At 29.6% G+C, this 18,722-nt stretch overlaps 1 protein-coding gene across 4 annotated transcripts in view; it reads right to left on the reverse strand.

Moving 5' to 3' along the window:
• Positions 1–1,076: 1,076 nt before the first annotated feature.
• Positions 1,077–18,722, reverse strand: part of krz (beta-arrestin protein kurtz) — a 523,564-nt gene continuing 505,918 nt past the window's right edge. For all 4 annotated transcript variants that reach the window (XM_089592378.1, XM_089592377.1, XM_089592379.1 and 1 more), the window contains one exon: positions 1,077–1,431. In XM_089592378.1, the coding sequence (XP_089448504.1) occupies positions 1,359–1,431 (73 nt within the window). In that variant the 3' untranslated portion in view covers positions 1,077–1,358. The remainder of the gene's footprint in view (positions 1,432–18,722) is intronic.

An 18,722-nucleotide genomic window follows, 5' to 3' on the forward strand; every position in this document is an offset into this window, starting at 1 on the left:
TTAAACAGAGACAAAATAAATTTTATTTTCTTTAAACTTCAAAAGAAGGTAATACTTCATAAAAAATATTGATCTAGTTTTTTCAGGTTTTTTGGCCATTACCACTGACGTCAGTGATAGTTAGAAATTGAGAATTCTCTTTTGTTATAAAATCATATCTCCTTGTTTTCACTTGCTCCCATGGATAAAATTTTAGTAAATAATAACATCTAAGTTATTGGTTAACAACATTCCTACTATTTAATTCTAGGCCAAACTTGACGTCTTTTTTTCCTTTTTCTTGTTTTATGAGATTGTACAATAATCGTGAAGTGTTACATCACTAATATAAGATATTTAAACTGATAAGTGCTATGATATAAGGGTTGATATTTCCTTGTTGGGGCCTTACCATTTTTAAACTACGTAGTTCTGGAGATATCGTTGATGACACCTAAAATTTGACCTATAGTTAAAATTTTTTTAAATACCCTTAGCGAACAAGTTTAATTATTTTTTGTACTAATTGCAGAGCGAAAAATGAAAAAATTTTGCTGATAAAAAAAAAAAAAAATATGTGTTGTTGAAATTTTTTCCTTTCATCACGATAAAGTTTTTTTTTTTTTTTTTTAATTTTGAGGTTAGCTGCGCCAGATTTCTTTTTTAGTTTTCAAAAGAACCATAAAATTCTAATTCTTACTTTAAGTGCCTAATCTTACACATTTCAAACACTACGACAAAATTTCTTTTTCACTAACGTACATACAAGTATTTAACAAGAAAGATTTTTTTTTAATATTCTAAAATGTGTCATACATTTCAAAGAATTGATTTTTATCTTTAAAATTCTAAAACAAAAACAGGTGAAGATAAACTTAAGATTATCAAAAATGTTCTTTCGTATTTTACAGAACAAACTTAAGCGGAGATAAGTTTTTATTTTTCTTTACTAAAATAATTACTCCCTAAAATTTACAAGTTAGCAATAAAAGGAATAATTTGATATTTGTGACCGTCATTTACAGCAATGGTATTGGTTAAAAATTCTAAAATCCGTAAACTTTTCACAACAACTACCACTACTCATACCTGAAGTATGAAGGAAATAAAGTTTTTTCCTTTGATTTATGTAGTATTCCCCAAATATTTGTATGCAAATAAAATACATAAAATACATTTGCTCAGTTAGTTGAAAGTTTAAAAAAAATTTTTTTTTTATTTACGGTCCAACACAGTTATTTTATTCAGATTTCAATACTGAAAATCTCAATTCCTCTTCGCTCTTTGTACACAAGTATACCTTCTGATTTAAGGCTCAATGATACAGTTCCAGAATGCAATTAGCACGTATTGGTGTTAAATGATGAATTATAATACAATCAGACATCAGGCTCTCCTTTTAACCTGAGACGTGCAAAATCTTCGAAGATTATGTCATCCCCATCTGCCTCCCTAGAAGAAATATAATGACTATTAGAAGATCTTTGAATCAACAGAATTATTATCAAATTTTTATTGACAGGAATATTTATGCAAAGATGCTAAATATAAATTTCACAGAAATAGTATGAATAGGTGGATAAATATAATAAATTTAAGAATAACTCATTTTGTAATAGTATTGTTGTTTAACATTCCTTAACTAACTCTTTGTCGCTTGAGAACCATCGCCATACGTATTTATGAGGCATCTGCTTATAAGCTCATCACAAGAATACTTATATTCGAAGATATAATTATTTTTGTATAGAATTTGCTCTCTACGTACTCTATACATAAACTCCTTTACATATGATTAATGTTGTAATTTATTTCTGGTACATATTTTACTCATACCACTTATCATTAATATAAAAATGATGATTGTGCAATAAACAGTTTCTAGAAGTTATAAAAACTAATTTATCATATTGCTGGTACTCTCCAAATAAATTATTACTAAGTCAAACTATACTCTTATAATGAAAAAATAGCGATTTAAATAAGTGCAGACCAAGTATTTGACGTTTTTGCGGTGATGTGCTTTATACGTACATAATCAAGTTTTGTCTTCAGTGCCGTTATTACAAAAAATTACCATATAAAACAGATACAACAGTCCTGAACACAATTTGGGAGCCCTTAAAAATTTCGTAGTTTACTTGAATTTTTTAAATTATATTTATCTGTTTCTACTATCTATGTCTGCATAATGTAGGTAAATTATTTCTTATTTTCTGTGCCACCTATAAATCAAATAAACTGGCTTAATAGTTATTAGTGATGGACATTCTTTTTCTACATTAATTTTGATTCTTCCGTATTATAATTTCACCGATTAATATTTTTTGTGTAAAGAATGAGGTGTATTTAAATATAACTTCTAAAATTCCGCATATCTACTTGCTGTTTTAAGTTTAAAAAAGAATGAATCTCTCAGTAAAACTGTCAAATACTTCGATCTAAATTTTTTACTCTTCCTTCAGTATGATATTAACCATTTTTAGAAAAAGCTTCAAGTCATTGTTACCATTTATTGTATATTAAAGATAACTGCATTCTAAAAAATTTGCGATATAATTTATATTTACTTACCTACAAGATTTCCTACAATCACACAACAGAATATAACATGAAAATAATTTTTATCATTGAAAATTAACAATTTTCTTCCACTTAGACTATGTTATCATTAATTTTACAGCTCCAAACTTGAAAATTTTTTTTAGTTTGGAAATCAAATTAGGTTCGCTGTATGTTTTAGAGGTTACTAAATCTGAATCTGAACTCAAAAAATTTGCGCCCCCTATTTACTTTGCGGCTTAGAGCAAAAATGAACTGTGGGCCCAGAGAGCTGAAAGCTTAATCTTGAAATGTAAAGTTCGTAAAGTCTCGTTCCTAAGGAATGGAGTAGTATGTTACATCAAGGTATAAAGAGTAAACTTAAGTATCCAAAGGGGGCGGTTGTTGTAAATTTGTGGCCAAGTCGTGTATATTATTTTTTTCATCAAGGGCGCATAGTGCAATTTTGAGCCAACAATCACAATGTGACGAGTAAAGAACTTTTTACCCCGAATGTGTTATAAGTTATTTCTTTCATATGACATAGATTATAGAACCACTGATCATAATTATGTATTTTAATATTTCACGTATCAATGCACTATGTTTATAAAAGTTACTATGTTTATAAAAGTTTTATTATAAAAAATCTGATTTTGTCAATGGTAAAATATGTAGAAATAAAATAAAAAGACGCATTCTGGACCAGCTATCAACTATGACGTACGATAACCTTAAACACCACATAAGTACCAGAATGATAGACCCATGTATCAGCTTGACATATATCAGTATACACACATCATTTTGATGAGGATTAAAAATGAAATACATTTGTAGATTTCGTATGACAACTCAATTTTTTTAAACAGTGTGTACTATTGACAGTATCATCGGCTTACTGATTCTGCGATCAATACTTTTTGATTCATGGAGATGACCTTTGCACGTTATATTTTGTCAAGTATGATACCTGTTATTCGCAGATCATTAATGAATACTATAGGAACATCAAAGAGCATCTCAGCATTTATAAACTAACTCTGCTACAAACATAACTATAACTTTTTCATAGATGTACTCTTTTACATTATCTTATCCTTGATATATGAACGTTATTTCTAGGGAAAAAAAGATCAACTTTAGCACCATCAGGTGAAGTGTATTGTAAAAGCACACAATCCTCAGATTCTATATCGTCACAAAAAATATGAATATATTCCACTTTCATAATCAATAAACATGCACTCTTTAAACAACAAGACGAACTACATTAACTGAAACAACTAAATCATTGACAAGGACAGGAAATGAGCTTTACAGCAGTAGGTTAAATCAACTACACCGTGCATTTCATCCTAAATAACACATGATTAATACCAAGGAACTGAGCATGTAGAAAACGCTCTCTCAAGCTACCCTAAGTGACAATCCTATTATTCCAGGTCATGCGGCTGTATTTGCACAAGATTCATTGTCATCAGCAATTATACTTAAGTAATGTTTTTATACCAAAAATAACTTTAAATTCAGACAATAATTTGTATTAACCACTAACGTCCCGAACAAAGCAATATTGTTTGATTCTAGCTTTCCAAGGACAACTAATAACTTACAGAATCAAAGTTTCTATAATAAAAGATTTTAATGCAGTAGCATTGAGCATTTTACTAATAAATGTATTACTTAACTTAACGAGAAAATAGTAGCTGTAACTTAACAAAAAATCTATAACTACGTTTTCACTAACTATTTTTAACAATTTTTTAAGTAATTTAGCCAACCAAATTTTTTTCTGTGAGGCCAGTACAAGAGTGTCAGCTTTTATAGAATTTTCTGATTATTTTAAAACAATTTTCTGCACTGATAGAATCTTTAACGTCATGATCGGACCCGTCACATACGCTTACACATTCATGAGCAGTTTTGGACATAACAACCATAACATATCATGTATAAGAAGGCTAAGAAAAAAACATCCCATAGTACCGCTTATCTTAAATAGGGTGGTATGACATTTCAGTATGTACAGCTAAATTCAAAAAATCATTTTGATGAAGAATGAAAACGAATTAGAAATAATAGGACGCCATAAGAATTACATAAATTATCTACAGAACCTCGTATAAATAAATAATAATATAAAGATAAAAAGAATGAAAAACTATGCTTAAAAATATTTTGAAAAAAAAACTTTTAAACAAAACCAATAGTTATTTCTTTACTTTAAATACAACAAATAAATAAAAAATGAAATAAAGTATTGACACAAAAAAAAGCTGTTACTAAAAAATGATGATTTTAGAGTTCTACAAGAAAACATTTTAATAAATTAATATTATGTACATTAATTTATTAATGTAGAAAATTGTAACGTGAATTTTTTGGTCCTCAAATAAATGTAGCGCGGACTAAGATTAAATTAACTTTATTAGGCTCTTTGATCTTCAGGGAAGTGGCGTGGGTATAAATGTAACACAAATGCCATGCCTCTACTGCCCTCTTCGGCCTTCCGTGGACTCCAGTGTCTTTTTCCCTGGGCTTAACTGTCCCGCTACCTACACAGGGCCTTTATTAATAGCCTTACCTTATGCTATGCAGTTGCGGTGGCTTGATGCCCGTGTTGAATGCGTTAAGCATATCGTCATCGTCTTCGACGACGGGTTTCTTTTTGACTTATATGTGTGTTATAGGATCGTATCATTTTGTTTATGTTCACGCGCTTCCCTCATATAAATTTTTTGTGAAAATTTAAGAATTTTCTTACATTATGCTCAAGTTACATAGTATTTTTCTTACATATTCTTTATATACACTAGTGGGGCTCCGCCTCCCCACAGGCTTGGCATGCCAATCCCCTATGAATGAATTATGACTTAAAATTTTTTTAAGCAAAGAAAGAAATTTGATTGCTAAAAATTACCAACACTTTCATAAAATTTTGTACGCAGAGACACTTACAAAATACGAAATGATTTTCTCATGCAAAAACGATTAACAAAAATAAATGTCAAATAAGCCACCAACAGCGATATGTGGCGCTCTCTTACCGAAAACGGTCTTTTTCATGTCCCAGTCAATTACAACAGCATGTGACGAAATATCAATTTGAAAACTATTTGAAATCATCAAGGAAAGTTTTCTCCTAAAAACATCACGTAATTTAAAATAAAAGAAGTACTACTTTAGTTGAAAAATCAAAAAAATAGCTTTATTAGATTTACGGATTTTTAAATTTTTTTACGGCATGAGATGTTAAAGTCATCAACATGAACAACATTTTCAGACAGTTTAGAGAACGAAAAAAAAAAGTATTCTAGACTTAAATGGTATTAAAGTTTCAGGACAAGTAAAAGATACAGTAAGGTAAGAAATTACTCAAGTACTTAAGTTTTATGATGCAACCTCACTTTTCACGTATTAACTACACTAAAAAATTTGTACAGCCGCATCATACAGCGACAGTGCTGGCCACAGCAATTCTTATACGGCACTGTCCTACGACTATCGCTGAAGAGTCCAAAAGTTGTGGTAGTATGTACACAGTTAATCCGTCCATTCAGTACCATCGCCGAAGCCACTATACTTACTCCAGCAGTCCTGTACAAGCAGCTAATACAGAGGTACATATATAGATTTTATATTGTATAGCAAGAGTATGTTTAAGGGTATAGCATAAAAAGTGTTTATAAGAAGAGAAAGAGAACGAATCAAAAATACATCATAAATGAAGATATAGTTTTACTCATGAGGCCTTTTACGTAAGGCAATTTCTAATTATCCATTCATTTATTGCAAAAAAAATACGTGAAAACATAATTTATTTACAATCTTTGTTTAAACTAATTATATTTTATAAAGAACAGAATAATTGATACATATGCATAAAATGTAAAACAGAAATAACTATGTTTCAATATCTGGGAGGGGCTCCACAGTTTTTTTCTAATATTCTAACCCTGTAAAAAATATCCTATTATTAATACTTATAAAATGGCTTAGTTTTTCACAGTTTTCATACAATTAGATATTTAAAATTTGTCGATTCGTATTTATTTCATTTAATAAACCTTTTATGTATAATCAAAAATAATAAACAAAACTATATCGCATGCATGGTTGTATATGTACACTACAGAGTAAGTATGCTCTTAAATAAATAAAAACATCGGTGTACTCAACTGAGTATATATATATGCAATAAATATCATAGACTCAATTCAGCGATCAAATGTATATACATAAAGCATTGCATTGGACGTGCAGAACGTATGCACTGCATATAGTGCAGGAGTAAGTACAGTGATTTCAGCGGTGGTACCGAGTTGACAGACTAGCTGTGCTGACATATCTTCTAAACTTTCTAGCGATAGCCTCAGGATGGTCCCCTACAAGAATCGATATGGCTAGCGTTGCCGGTACGGGAGTACGTATTTTAAGTGTACATTGAAGTGTCAGTGATATTAACTTTGAGAGTTTCGTAAGCTACATTATCAAATAATCTAATAAAAAAAAAAAATTTTATGCATGTACAATAACCTCTTATTATTATTTCTGTAATTATAGCTCAGACTATCAACAATTAAAACAGGCTCGATTATAAAGTTATCTGCCTTTTTCCGAGAAAGACCTTTCTTATATCACACAAATACATTTTCTATGTAAATATATTTGTCATTACCTAAAAAAGTATGAAACAAAGAATTGTTCTAAGGGTTGGCAAGCAAAGCGCGCAGGGGGCAGAGCCATACATACATATACACATATCTTACTATTTCATATAGTGATTTGGTAGGGTCATTCCACACAATCCCACCTCCACTCAGTCCCCCATCAGCCACGACTCTAAATGAGGCAAAATTCTAACAGTTTTGACGTAATTTTTATAATGTTGAATTATTGGTTAGCCCCTCCTCAACGCCCTTTCAGCCCACCCGCATCGATTTTGATAAGCCTCCCCTCAGCCTCTCATTCACCCCCTCTTAATAAAATAAAATTATATCAGTTTCAAATATAATTTTATTGAGTTAAATTTTATTTAGCCCCCCCCCTTCCATCCCTTTAGCCTTCCATAAGCAGCATCTCTAAATAAAGTAAAATTATATTAGTAATCATGTCATTTTTAGTTTAATTACTTTTTGCACCCCTACTTTTAGCCTTTCTAACACTTTTGTAAAAAACCTCTCAACCTTCTCACTATTTTTAAACAGCTACTTTGCACCACTCCTTAGCTCTACGTTATTATTTCTTGTTTGAATGTAATAGTTATTTTAACCGTACAATTCGTTAGATTATTTATATACTGTCAGTTTTTACCTTGATTTTATTGAGTTGAGTTTTTGTTTGGTTCCTTTCCACCCCCTCTCATTACTTTATAACCCAACAACCAGATAATTTAACAAAATTTTGAAGAACTCCTTCTTCTAGTCACCCCCAACCGCATTTCTGAATTATATCGGTTTTCATGTCATTTCTAGTTATATGACTGTTTACACCTTCTGTCTTAGCTCTCTTTACAGTTTTAAGAAAGCTCCTGATATCCAGCACATTAGCACATTTCCACACCACCGTTGAGATAGTGCTGTGGTGCGCTGATTTCTTTTTTTCTTAAATTTTCTAAAAGCTTATCATTTGCATTTTTGAATATGTATAAAAACATGACTTATATTTTTATACTTAATCAATTACAACAAATAAACTTAAAGAATATCTAAACCGTGGTCCTTGCTTGTAGCCCTATTTATCATAAAAAGATAGAAATCATTTTTATTAAAATATGTCCAAAAAATGCGAATCGTCATGAAACAATATTAAAATAGTAATCTCATTAATTTAATACATTTATTTATTATTTAAATGAACTATGCAAGATTATGTTAGACTATTTCATACTTTTGCTAATGTAAAAAAAAGAAATAATTTTTTATCTTCTTTAGCATGGTTAACGTCAAAAATTTCTTCAAACAATATTTTCCATTTTTAAATTATTATCACGTTCTACTGGAATATAAATTTCATTTTTATTTTTGCATCTTGATAACGCAAAGTATAATTGACCATGCAAAAAAAATTGTTTTTTCGAATATAATCCAATATCATTAATACTTTGATCTTGAGATCTACTGATAGTCATTAAAAACGCTAAGACTAAAGGAAATTATTTTCTGTACAAATTAAAAGGTAATGATTATGAATTTCCTGTATTAAGAGTTGTTTTTAATATAAAAACTCTCTGTCCAATTTTTTCTCCAGTTATAATTTTTTCTTTAATATTGTATTTAAGTAATTTTGTAGTTTGTAATTTTGTACCGTTACATAAGCCATCAACTATACTTAAATTTTGTATTAACATTACAATTACTCCAATTTTTAAATTTAGCTCATGCTCAGCCTCTACGAATACTATTTAGGAATTCAAATAAAAAATGTATGTAAATATCATTATCAGATTTATTAACGATTTTAAGTAGCATGATCTTAACTGTAGTATGTCTTCATTTCTCTTTTTACATGATTTAGAATTTTATTATTCAAAAAGTAAGTATATTCGTTATGAAAAGTAAGTATAACGCTACTTATTGAAAAGTTTATGAATTTACCAAAAATATCAGAACAAACATCAGATGTTTTCATTTATTTGGTACTTGAAACGATTCAATTTTTCCTTCTCCAATATCTAATATAAATTTTGAGAACGTTTTGTCAATTAAACGAATGTAGATGATATTAAGTTATAGAATACGAAACAATGACCAAAGATATAATAATTTAATACTTCCTTGTATAATCATGCTTTTATTATTATTTTTCAAAACTGGACGAATCTATCTAAAAATCGCCTCCTAAAACAATTGATTTATTAGCAAAATGAATTTTTACATCACATAAATCACGTGATGTTCTTTTAACTATTTCTGAGGCTTTTTCTGGAATCATAGAAGTCTCGTGCTACATAATTAAATCTACTTTATTAATTTTTTTTTTTTTCAGATTTAAGTACCAAAAACGAACTTTTTACATTGTTTAAGTCTAATGGTAAACGAAATGTTCTATGACTGGTCATTCCTTTTGGAAGTAATATTGATGCTTCAACAGTCCATGCCATAGATATAATTTTTTTTCCAATAGAAATGAAATCATACATTAATGTTTTACATTGAAACGTTTTTCCTGGACCTCCTGGGCCATCAATAAAAAAAAAAATTTATCTGTTTGTTCTTTATTTTTATGTTCTTTATGTTTATAATTATGAAAATCGTGATTTACGATCAGAGAGATTCATTACGGCTAGAGAGTGTAATCACTATTTTTCCATTTTTGTTACTTCTTTGAATATTCTTACCTGTACTTAATATAAGGCCTAATTAGAATCTCATATTAGGATGTTAAAGTGGAGTAAAAAGAGCCTATTAGACTTTTACTTCTACTATATAAGCAATAAAATGATTAAAAATGTTTTTTTAATTTTATCTCCTTGGATATTTTTGGCGATTAAAAACAAGGCAAAAAATTGTCTCAAAAATTTATGGTATTTATTAAATTTACACTACTTTCGTTTCGACTCTTTAATTACTTTACGAAGATTTTTTTATTTTTTTAACTTTAAAAGGCAAACTGAAAAAATGAAGTATTTTACTGATTCAAAAGTTGGGGGGTTGGCACGCTCACCACGTATATGTGGGGATATACTGCCGCACCCATTTCCAACCTTTTTACTAATATACATAATCCAATCCATAAGCACATTGTAAGTATCTCCGGTGCAACACCTTGCCAGTTAAGCTGACACTCTCTGCACCAATGGTACATCGGGTCCATTCGCCACTGTGTAGCGTTTCCCCGGAGAAGACTCCATATTTCAGGACGTCCACTCCTCGCCGATTAAGCTGGCACTCTCTGCCGAAGCATGGGATCCAGGCTAATTAGCATCCCCACAGAAGGCCCATGTTTCAGAGACCACTCCTCGCCGGTAAGGCCAGCGATCCCTGCTCGACTTCTTCCAGCTAGATATACGTGTACATGTTTTTTAAAGCTCTAGAAGACAAATTTATTTGTTTTCATAATACTTGGCTCAAAACACAAATATTTACAAAAATATCTTATAAACCTGTGTTTATATAGCAGCATTATTCAGTTTATGTATGAATAAGTACCTTATCTTGCGAAGATGTATAAAAAAATATTTTTTTTACAGTTTGTTGCTAATATAAACATATAGAAGATAATTCCATTAAACACTTTATACTTTTTTAAAAATAAAAATAAAAATGATGTTACTTAATGTATAATCTAACTTTTAGTAATATGAATGCAATAACTATTAACTGTCCGTCTGAATACAAAATATCTATTTGCCTTAGAGACAGTGTCACAAAATAGATCAAAATAAATATTTAATACTTATTATTTTAGCATGTTCGAGATCAGTAGGGGACGGTAGGGTGGCTGGATAAAAGAAATATAAGTTAAAGTAGTAGAAAAAAATAAATTATTCCTTATTTTTCATGTGTTCCTTATTATGTAAGCTCCACTGCATACTTTTTTACACATATAAATTTTGTAACAATCTTAAATAGTACCTCTAATTAAAAGTGCAACTTTTTATCAGCCTTTTAAAACAAAAATCATGTTTTTATAAGCTAAAACTGTTGTAAATATTAATGTGTACACGCCTTAAATGGTTTTATGTAATTTTCACATGTTCTGCATTTTAACTGTATTTAAATGTACATAAAAGTTGGTAGGAAACAAAAAGTTTCTTAAAAATGATGTGGGGGTTGTAAGAAATAAAAAAAAGACATATAAGAAGCGTCTGTGGAGGGGTAGGGAGATTAAAGGTCCGTAAAAAGCTGCCAGGGTAGGAATATCTTTTTTCAAACTAACAGAAGAAGAGACGAAACGTCACTGTATTCTGAAAACGCTGAAGGATTCTGTAGGGGTACGTGTGAAATGTCCCACACAAACATCCATACAATATGAAAAGACATGCATATGTTTATAAATATCTTCCTATATTATACATATAGTGATTTTGAAGGATTATTCCTTACACCCAACCCTCCCCCCCTCGCACTCTCAGCCCCCCATCTAATTAAGGTAAAGTTCTATTGGTTCTGTTGTGGAATATCGTCTAGTTTAATTATCAAGACAAATTTCTTATAAAAAAGGCACTTGATGTTGTACATTATTAAAGCGAGAAGCTGGTTTACTAAGGCAGTACAAGTCCTTGCTCACCCAGAACTTTCTAAAAAATGAATGGTATAATGTTCTGTGCCATTAAGAAACGTGTCACAGAGCCTAACGTTTATGAAGACGATTTTTTCTTTGTTATTGAGGGTACATAGAACAAGAAAAAATTTATTTCAAAGGTGTGCCTTGAAAAAAAATTTAATTTTTTTTGGACGCGTAAAGACAAATTTGGTTTGGATTTTCTCATATACATAAGAGCAAAATATGATATTCTCATACTAAATCAGAAAATAATAAATAATCTTGTAAAATATTAAAACTACTGACCTCGCTAGTAGCCCTATTTGTTACGAAAAAAGTAAAAATCATCTGTTCCTCTTTATGAAAATATGTTAAATATTTCAATAAAAATAACGACTTTATCTTTAACTTAATGCGTAACGTTTAAAAGAAAAAAATTGTGTACAATAAAAACATTTTGTTTTTAAAAATCTTGATGTACACATTACGTTAAACACATGTAGTCATGTTCCAATTAAATGTTTTAATATTACACATTTAATTCATCAAAATAAATTAGTCATTAAAGAAAAATTTTTTTTCGATTAAAGATATTCCATAAAACAGAACAATATACGTAAAAATAATATCTACGTATAATAATATGGCAGAATTTTGTTTTTTCATAAATGTAAGCAGTATAAACCAACCATCGAAATCTACCTAGTTATGTAATTCAACAATATTTAAATAATAATTTCATTGGTCTCATACATTTATTTATTATATAAATGAACTATGCAATATTATGACGAACAATTTTATACATGACAAAAAGTGCAGAAATTAATTTTTTTTATCTATCTCAAAATAGTTATCATGAAGATTTTTTTTTCAAACAACACTTTTGATTTCTAAATTATTATCTCATTAATAACTTGCATCTTAATAACGTGACGTATAATTGACCATGAAAAAACGGTGGTCTTCTCTTATGTAATTTAATGTTATGAAAACTCTAATCTTGAGAGTTATTCATAGTCGCAGAAAAAACTTGGACTACAGAAAATTGTTTTTTGTATAACATGAAAAGTAACGATGATGAATTAAAAAATGATCTGTCGATTAAACGAATATAGATATTAGGTTTTAGAATACAAAACAATGTTCAAAGATACGATGATTTAATACTTTTTTTTATAATTATACTTCTATTACTATTTTTTGAAACTGCGAAAATCTGTCTAAAACAATTTTTTCATCACCAAAATGGATATTAGTATTACGTTAAGCACGTAAAGTTCTTTCAACTATTTTTAAAGCTTTTTTTAGGATCGCAGAAACTTTGTCTCATATGATCACATCTATTTCTCTCGCTTATTTTTTTTCAGATGAAACGAACATTGTGTATTGTTTGAATCTCAACAAACTGTTTTATGACTAGTCATTTATTTTAGAAGTAATATGAATGTTATACTAGACCATGACATTAATAAATTTTTTTTTCTTCGAAAAATGAAACGATACATAAACGGTTTAAATAAAAATGCTCTTGCTGAACCTCCTGAGGCATTAATAAATAAATATTCCACTGTTTAATTACATATAATTTTGAAAATCGTGACTTAATCTTTAATTTATCATACATCGAATAAAACATTTGAGTTAAGAAAACAATTTTTTTATGGTACTGTTTTCTTTTTCATTAATTGTTGTTAGTTTAAGTAAATTTAAATTTCCACATGATTCGTCTTCTAATTGTAAAAATTTGTTAACGTGCACGATTTTTGTATTAATTCAACTTTAAAAGTTTAAAAGGCAAACTGAATAAATAAAGTATTTGACTGATATTTAAAAATAAGGGGTTGGTGTGCAAAGCATCTAGGGGGGCAAGAACCTACTAATATATATATATATAAATATATATATAATAGTATTAAGAGTTCACGCATACCTGTTGCAGGATCTTTTTATGTATTTAATGTCCCTAATCTTTATTTTTCTTGTTCTATTCCGTAATTATCATCCTTTTCTCTAAGTGTGCAAGTTTTTTGTACAGGTCCCTTGCAAAGCTGCCCTTAGATGACTCGATCATCCATCTTACTGGGTACTATTTACACGGTACAACGACTGCTGGCTTTCTTTTGAAAACGAAGTCTCTGGAGAACTAGACATCACCAGAAAAATCCACTATTTGTTATAAAAATCGAATTAAAATGAAAATAAGATGAATATTTAATAACGATTTTCAAAGTAATATGTTAACAAAAAAAATTTTTTTTTACTGATAGTATAGACTAGTATAGTATCAATATTACTTCTGAATAAATTGACCAGCATAGAACATTTCGTTGACCATTAGCCTTAAACAACATAGAAAGTTTGTTCTTGGAATTGAGATATGAAAAAAAATTGAGAGTAGAAGATTGAATTTCATTAGATTAGTATTTTACGAACCCAAAAAAGCCTTAAAAATAGCTGAAAGAATATTCTACAATTTATACAATATAAAGATACATTTTTGTATTCAAATTATTGTTTTAAAAGGTGACTGAATTAAGGGAGCAGGAGAATGAATTTATAAGAAATCATAAATGGAGAAAGAAGTTTTCAAATCAAAAATAATTTTAAATAAGAAAACACGTCTCCCTTGGTATTTATTTTATACAGAAAACAATTTCCTCTAGTTTTAAGCTTTTTATACAACTATAAATAAATCACAAAGTCAACGTTTTAATATTGCTGGTTTACATTTAAGAATATTGTTTTCTTATTATTAATTGTAAGAAACCTTATCTTCATGTTAAAATCCAAATGATGACTCAAATAAATAGAATTTAAAAATAACTAAAAATTTTTAAATTTTGTTTAGGTCGAAATATTTACATTATAATTAGTTTTCTTGTATATATTGTACAATCAATATAACTACAGCGTTGATGATGAAACTCGACATAATTTACTTATCATTTGATTAATTCATTTTTTATTTTTATACGTATTCAAAAATTGCTATAACTTACTATTATTAAATACCATTTTACTTATACATTGATTTTACTTTAACTATTTCACCATTATTGTTGTGGCTTAAGAGTAAGAATATTTCTAAAAAACATTGTAACCATCCAGTTTCCTGACGCCCTCTACACCTTCATGGTTCCCCCAAATCCTTCTAAAAATAAAAGAAAGTTCTTTACGTTTCTTCGTGATTTTTACCCAACAATAAATGTGAAAAACACCTAACATCTCTACCCCACACCCTATTCGAAATTTTAGGTGTCTTTTTAACCTCCACCCCACCTCCCCCCACAGCCCCATCACAAAAACTTAGAATTTTTTTGTTAAAATATGTTCTAGAAAGATACATATAGGATAATTTACCCATTCAATAGTCCCCCCACATACCTCCACAAAAATTTAAAATGTATTGTAAAGATACTCTCTCATACGGTCAATATGGGTTACTTACCCCGACAGTCTTTCCTCACACCCCTAAGATAAACTTAAAATTAGTGAAATTATTTTATGATAGGACTAAAAAGGGCCAATCTCTCACTACCTTTCATCAGAAATATAGAATTTTTTTGATACCTTTTATTTTTATATTTGTGTACACCTTACCTCCACTGTTCAGTAACTTTAATTTGTATTTTTTCTGTTATATTAGCACCTGTCTAAATAACAATAAATTTAATCATAAACAAAAACTTTTTAAAGAAAGGTTATGCATGAGGTAAAAAGTTTTGATGGTGTTTTAAATAACATTAAGTTAAAATCTTTTTATATTTTTTTTTTTTTTTTTTTTTTTTTTTTTTTTTTTTTTTTTTTTTTTTTTTTTTTTTACCGAATATTCACAACAGCCTATTGACCTACTCACCAGGGCCTCCCCACTCACCTACTGTTTGAGCAGGGTGTATTGCCGCACCCATATACCATTCCTTTAATTGATAACAAATCTATGTTATACCATGGGCACAGTTTTAATATCTCTGGTGATACACCGTGCCAGTTAAGCTGACACTCTCCGCACCAACGGTGCATAGGATCCACTCGTCATTGTGTAGCCTTTTCCCGGAGAAAACTTCGTATTTTTTGACGTCTACTCCTGCTGAAGCATTGGATCTAGCTAAGTAGCATCTCCAGAGAAGCCGCATGTTTCAGAAACCACTCCTCACCGGTAAGGCCGGCGATCCCTGTCTGACACTGGGCATCGGATCCGCTAATCCCTACCTATAGCCCTGACAGTGTTTTACATTCACCCAAGCCTGCAGACCTGTGGGGCAAGGCAGAAACCCTGGAAATACTCTGAAGAAAAATTACACGGAAAAACCCACCCCAAAACAGTCAGGGTAGCATAGAAACTTTTTCCAGTGAAAACAATTTTTGAACAAATCTGCACTCCCCGGGAATCGAACCCACGACCCCTAAAATGATTTTGTAACAAGCACACTCACTACTGAGCCAAAACAGTTCCTTTATGTTATGTACTTCTTTTGGTAGATAGATCTACGGCCCCCACACCCTTTTCTCAAAACATCTTATTCTACTGTTTTTCGATGCTTACTATCAAATGAGAAAAAAAAAAACGATTTTTCGTTGGGTTGATTTTTTTGTAGATTAAAAAACAAGTTACATCAGTTTACCATAACTATACTTTTATTTTAGATGTTACTTGACGTCCTTCGCAATCGTATGATCCTATATATATTGCTACTTGAAACATTATAATTCATATTAACCTTTATATAATTTAGAAAAAAAAACTGAGCATCTTCTTCATCTCTTCTACACCGCCCAAGAGGCAAATATAATAAACAAATTAGTAACATCGTGCATACGTTAGTTGTTAATAGATCGTCGTTCCACCCCTACTTAATAAAAAATGATTAAAATTGGATGGAAATTGATTGAGATACAGCATTTTTTTTCGTTCATCGAATTTTAAGTAGCTCGATCGAAAAAGAGTTGAGGGAAAAATTTTGGTGGGTCTTAACAACTCGTGAAAAGTGTCACTCATGAACATTTGAAGTGGACAATGTTGAAAATAAAGTTTTACAAATTAGTTTGTTGTTTTTTGTTACTTTTATGTTACTTCACAGTTATGTATTTATTGTATCTGTAAACTGTAATTACCTTGATGTATATGTTTGAACAGTAATAAAATAGTAATCGTAGTAAATTGAAATCACTTTCAAAGTCTTGTACGTAACTGAAGTATAGTTCAAAAATAGTAAGTTAGTATTTTGAATAATGCAAAGCACGTTAAATAAAAGGCAGTTTTTGCCATACATTAGAGAGATCTCTGAGATGCTAAAAAAATAAGAAAAATTTAGATTTCAGAAAAGTGAATAAGAATAAATTATGTACACCTTATTTTTGTATGAATACAAAGTCGTTACAGCAAAAAAGGTAATTTTTATTTAGTACATTACAATCAGAATTTTTGCCGCATCGCCTGTAACGCTCCTTTTTTCCGAAGAAACCGTAACGCTATTCCATAATGCTTTGTATCATCGTTAACAGTTGGATTATTGACTTGGATAGTAACTTGCACAAGATTCAATGGTAAATACATAATACAAATGTGAGCATTAAGTCACATTTTTATAGAGACCGACTATTATCTCGAATATAATGAAAAAAAAAATAAGAAAGTCGTCATAAAAACTTTTCTCCATCAAGGCTCAAAAGTTCTTCGCTCATTTTGATTACAATATAAAAAAAAAATTTTAACAATTAAAAATTCATGTTAGGTATTTGTCCATTCCAGCCCTTGAAATATACCGGATTTTGTAGAATGACCCACATAAGCACAAATATACGCACATGTATACATAACTATGCCCTTTTTTCACTTTCTCCTAAGTCATCATAATTAATTTTAAGAAACAAACTTGGTATTGTACAGCATGACTATTTATTAATATTTTATTTACATTGAATTAATATTTTACGTTACGTGTCCATGTTAAGTGTTGTCTTGGCATCTACATAATTTTTATTCCTGAAGAGGCTTTCAGCAGGATAGCGAAATATTGATTAAATGTAAATAAAATGTTGATAAATAGTCATGCTCCACAATACCAAGTTTTTTTCTTAATATTAATTGTTAATACACATATGTATTCCATATTCACTTTGGTAGAGCAAGCAATTAGCCCATTTACATCTTCTTAAATACATGATCATCGTTTCTTTATAGCCCCTTACAAAATGAGGAAAAATTTGTTTAATGTTTCCATTATTTAACCTAATAAAATTCTGGTAATATCCCACGACAGCCACCCAAATACACCTTAACAACTGTATAGTGATAAGAACTAAAAATAGTCATTTGATAATTTAATTAAGAAGTTTGTTGTTAAGATAAACTTTTTTAAACTTAAATTACATTAAGCTTAGGTACATTGACTCTTTTTTATTTTTTAGTCACTTCATTATTCAATCTTTTTGGCCATTCATAGCACACTTCATACAAAAAAACATTCCTCAAACAGCTTATTTACCCAATTTGCCATGTATATTTTAAGTTTAATATATATTGACTATACGGATTACTTGAAAGTAAACTAGCTTAGTCCAGCACCCCAAAAAACTGTTGAGACAAGGAGTGCAAGAGATAATTATTGCATTACACTAACTTTGTCTAACTCAAATAAAATAACTCACTTTATTAAATTGTTCTCAGCGATCGTTATTTAGACGAAAGATTGTGCTCCGGTTAATTAGAGCGTTGAATTTTTAATCAGGTAGTTTTAATAAAAAAATTGTTACACCATTATATTGAATGATCGAAAAAGAGGTTACACAAAATAACTACAACTGTTTTAACCAACTGCATAAGTTATATACAGTTTGTGCATGTGTGATGTTAGCAGCCATCTTTTTTGTATTATATTCATTTTATTTTCGTGTGTAATGACTCATATGCTATAATACTCATAGTATTTTCATAAATTGGTTGAATTACAGTCTACTGCCATGTTAACACCAAATAAGGAAGTTAAATA

This window comes from Copidosoma floridanum, unplaced genomic scaffold, assembly GCF_036245765.1.
Source record: "Copidosoma floridanum isolate Cflo_tuat_1 unplaced genomic scaffold, Cflo_Japanese_pri ptg000016l, whole genome shotgun sequence".
Classification (NCBI taxonomy): Eukaryota; Metazoa; Arthropoda; class Insecta; order Hymenoptera; family Encyrtidae; genus Copidosoma; species Copidosoma floridanum.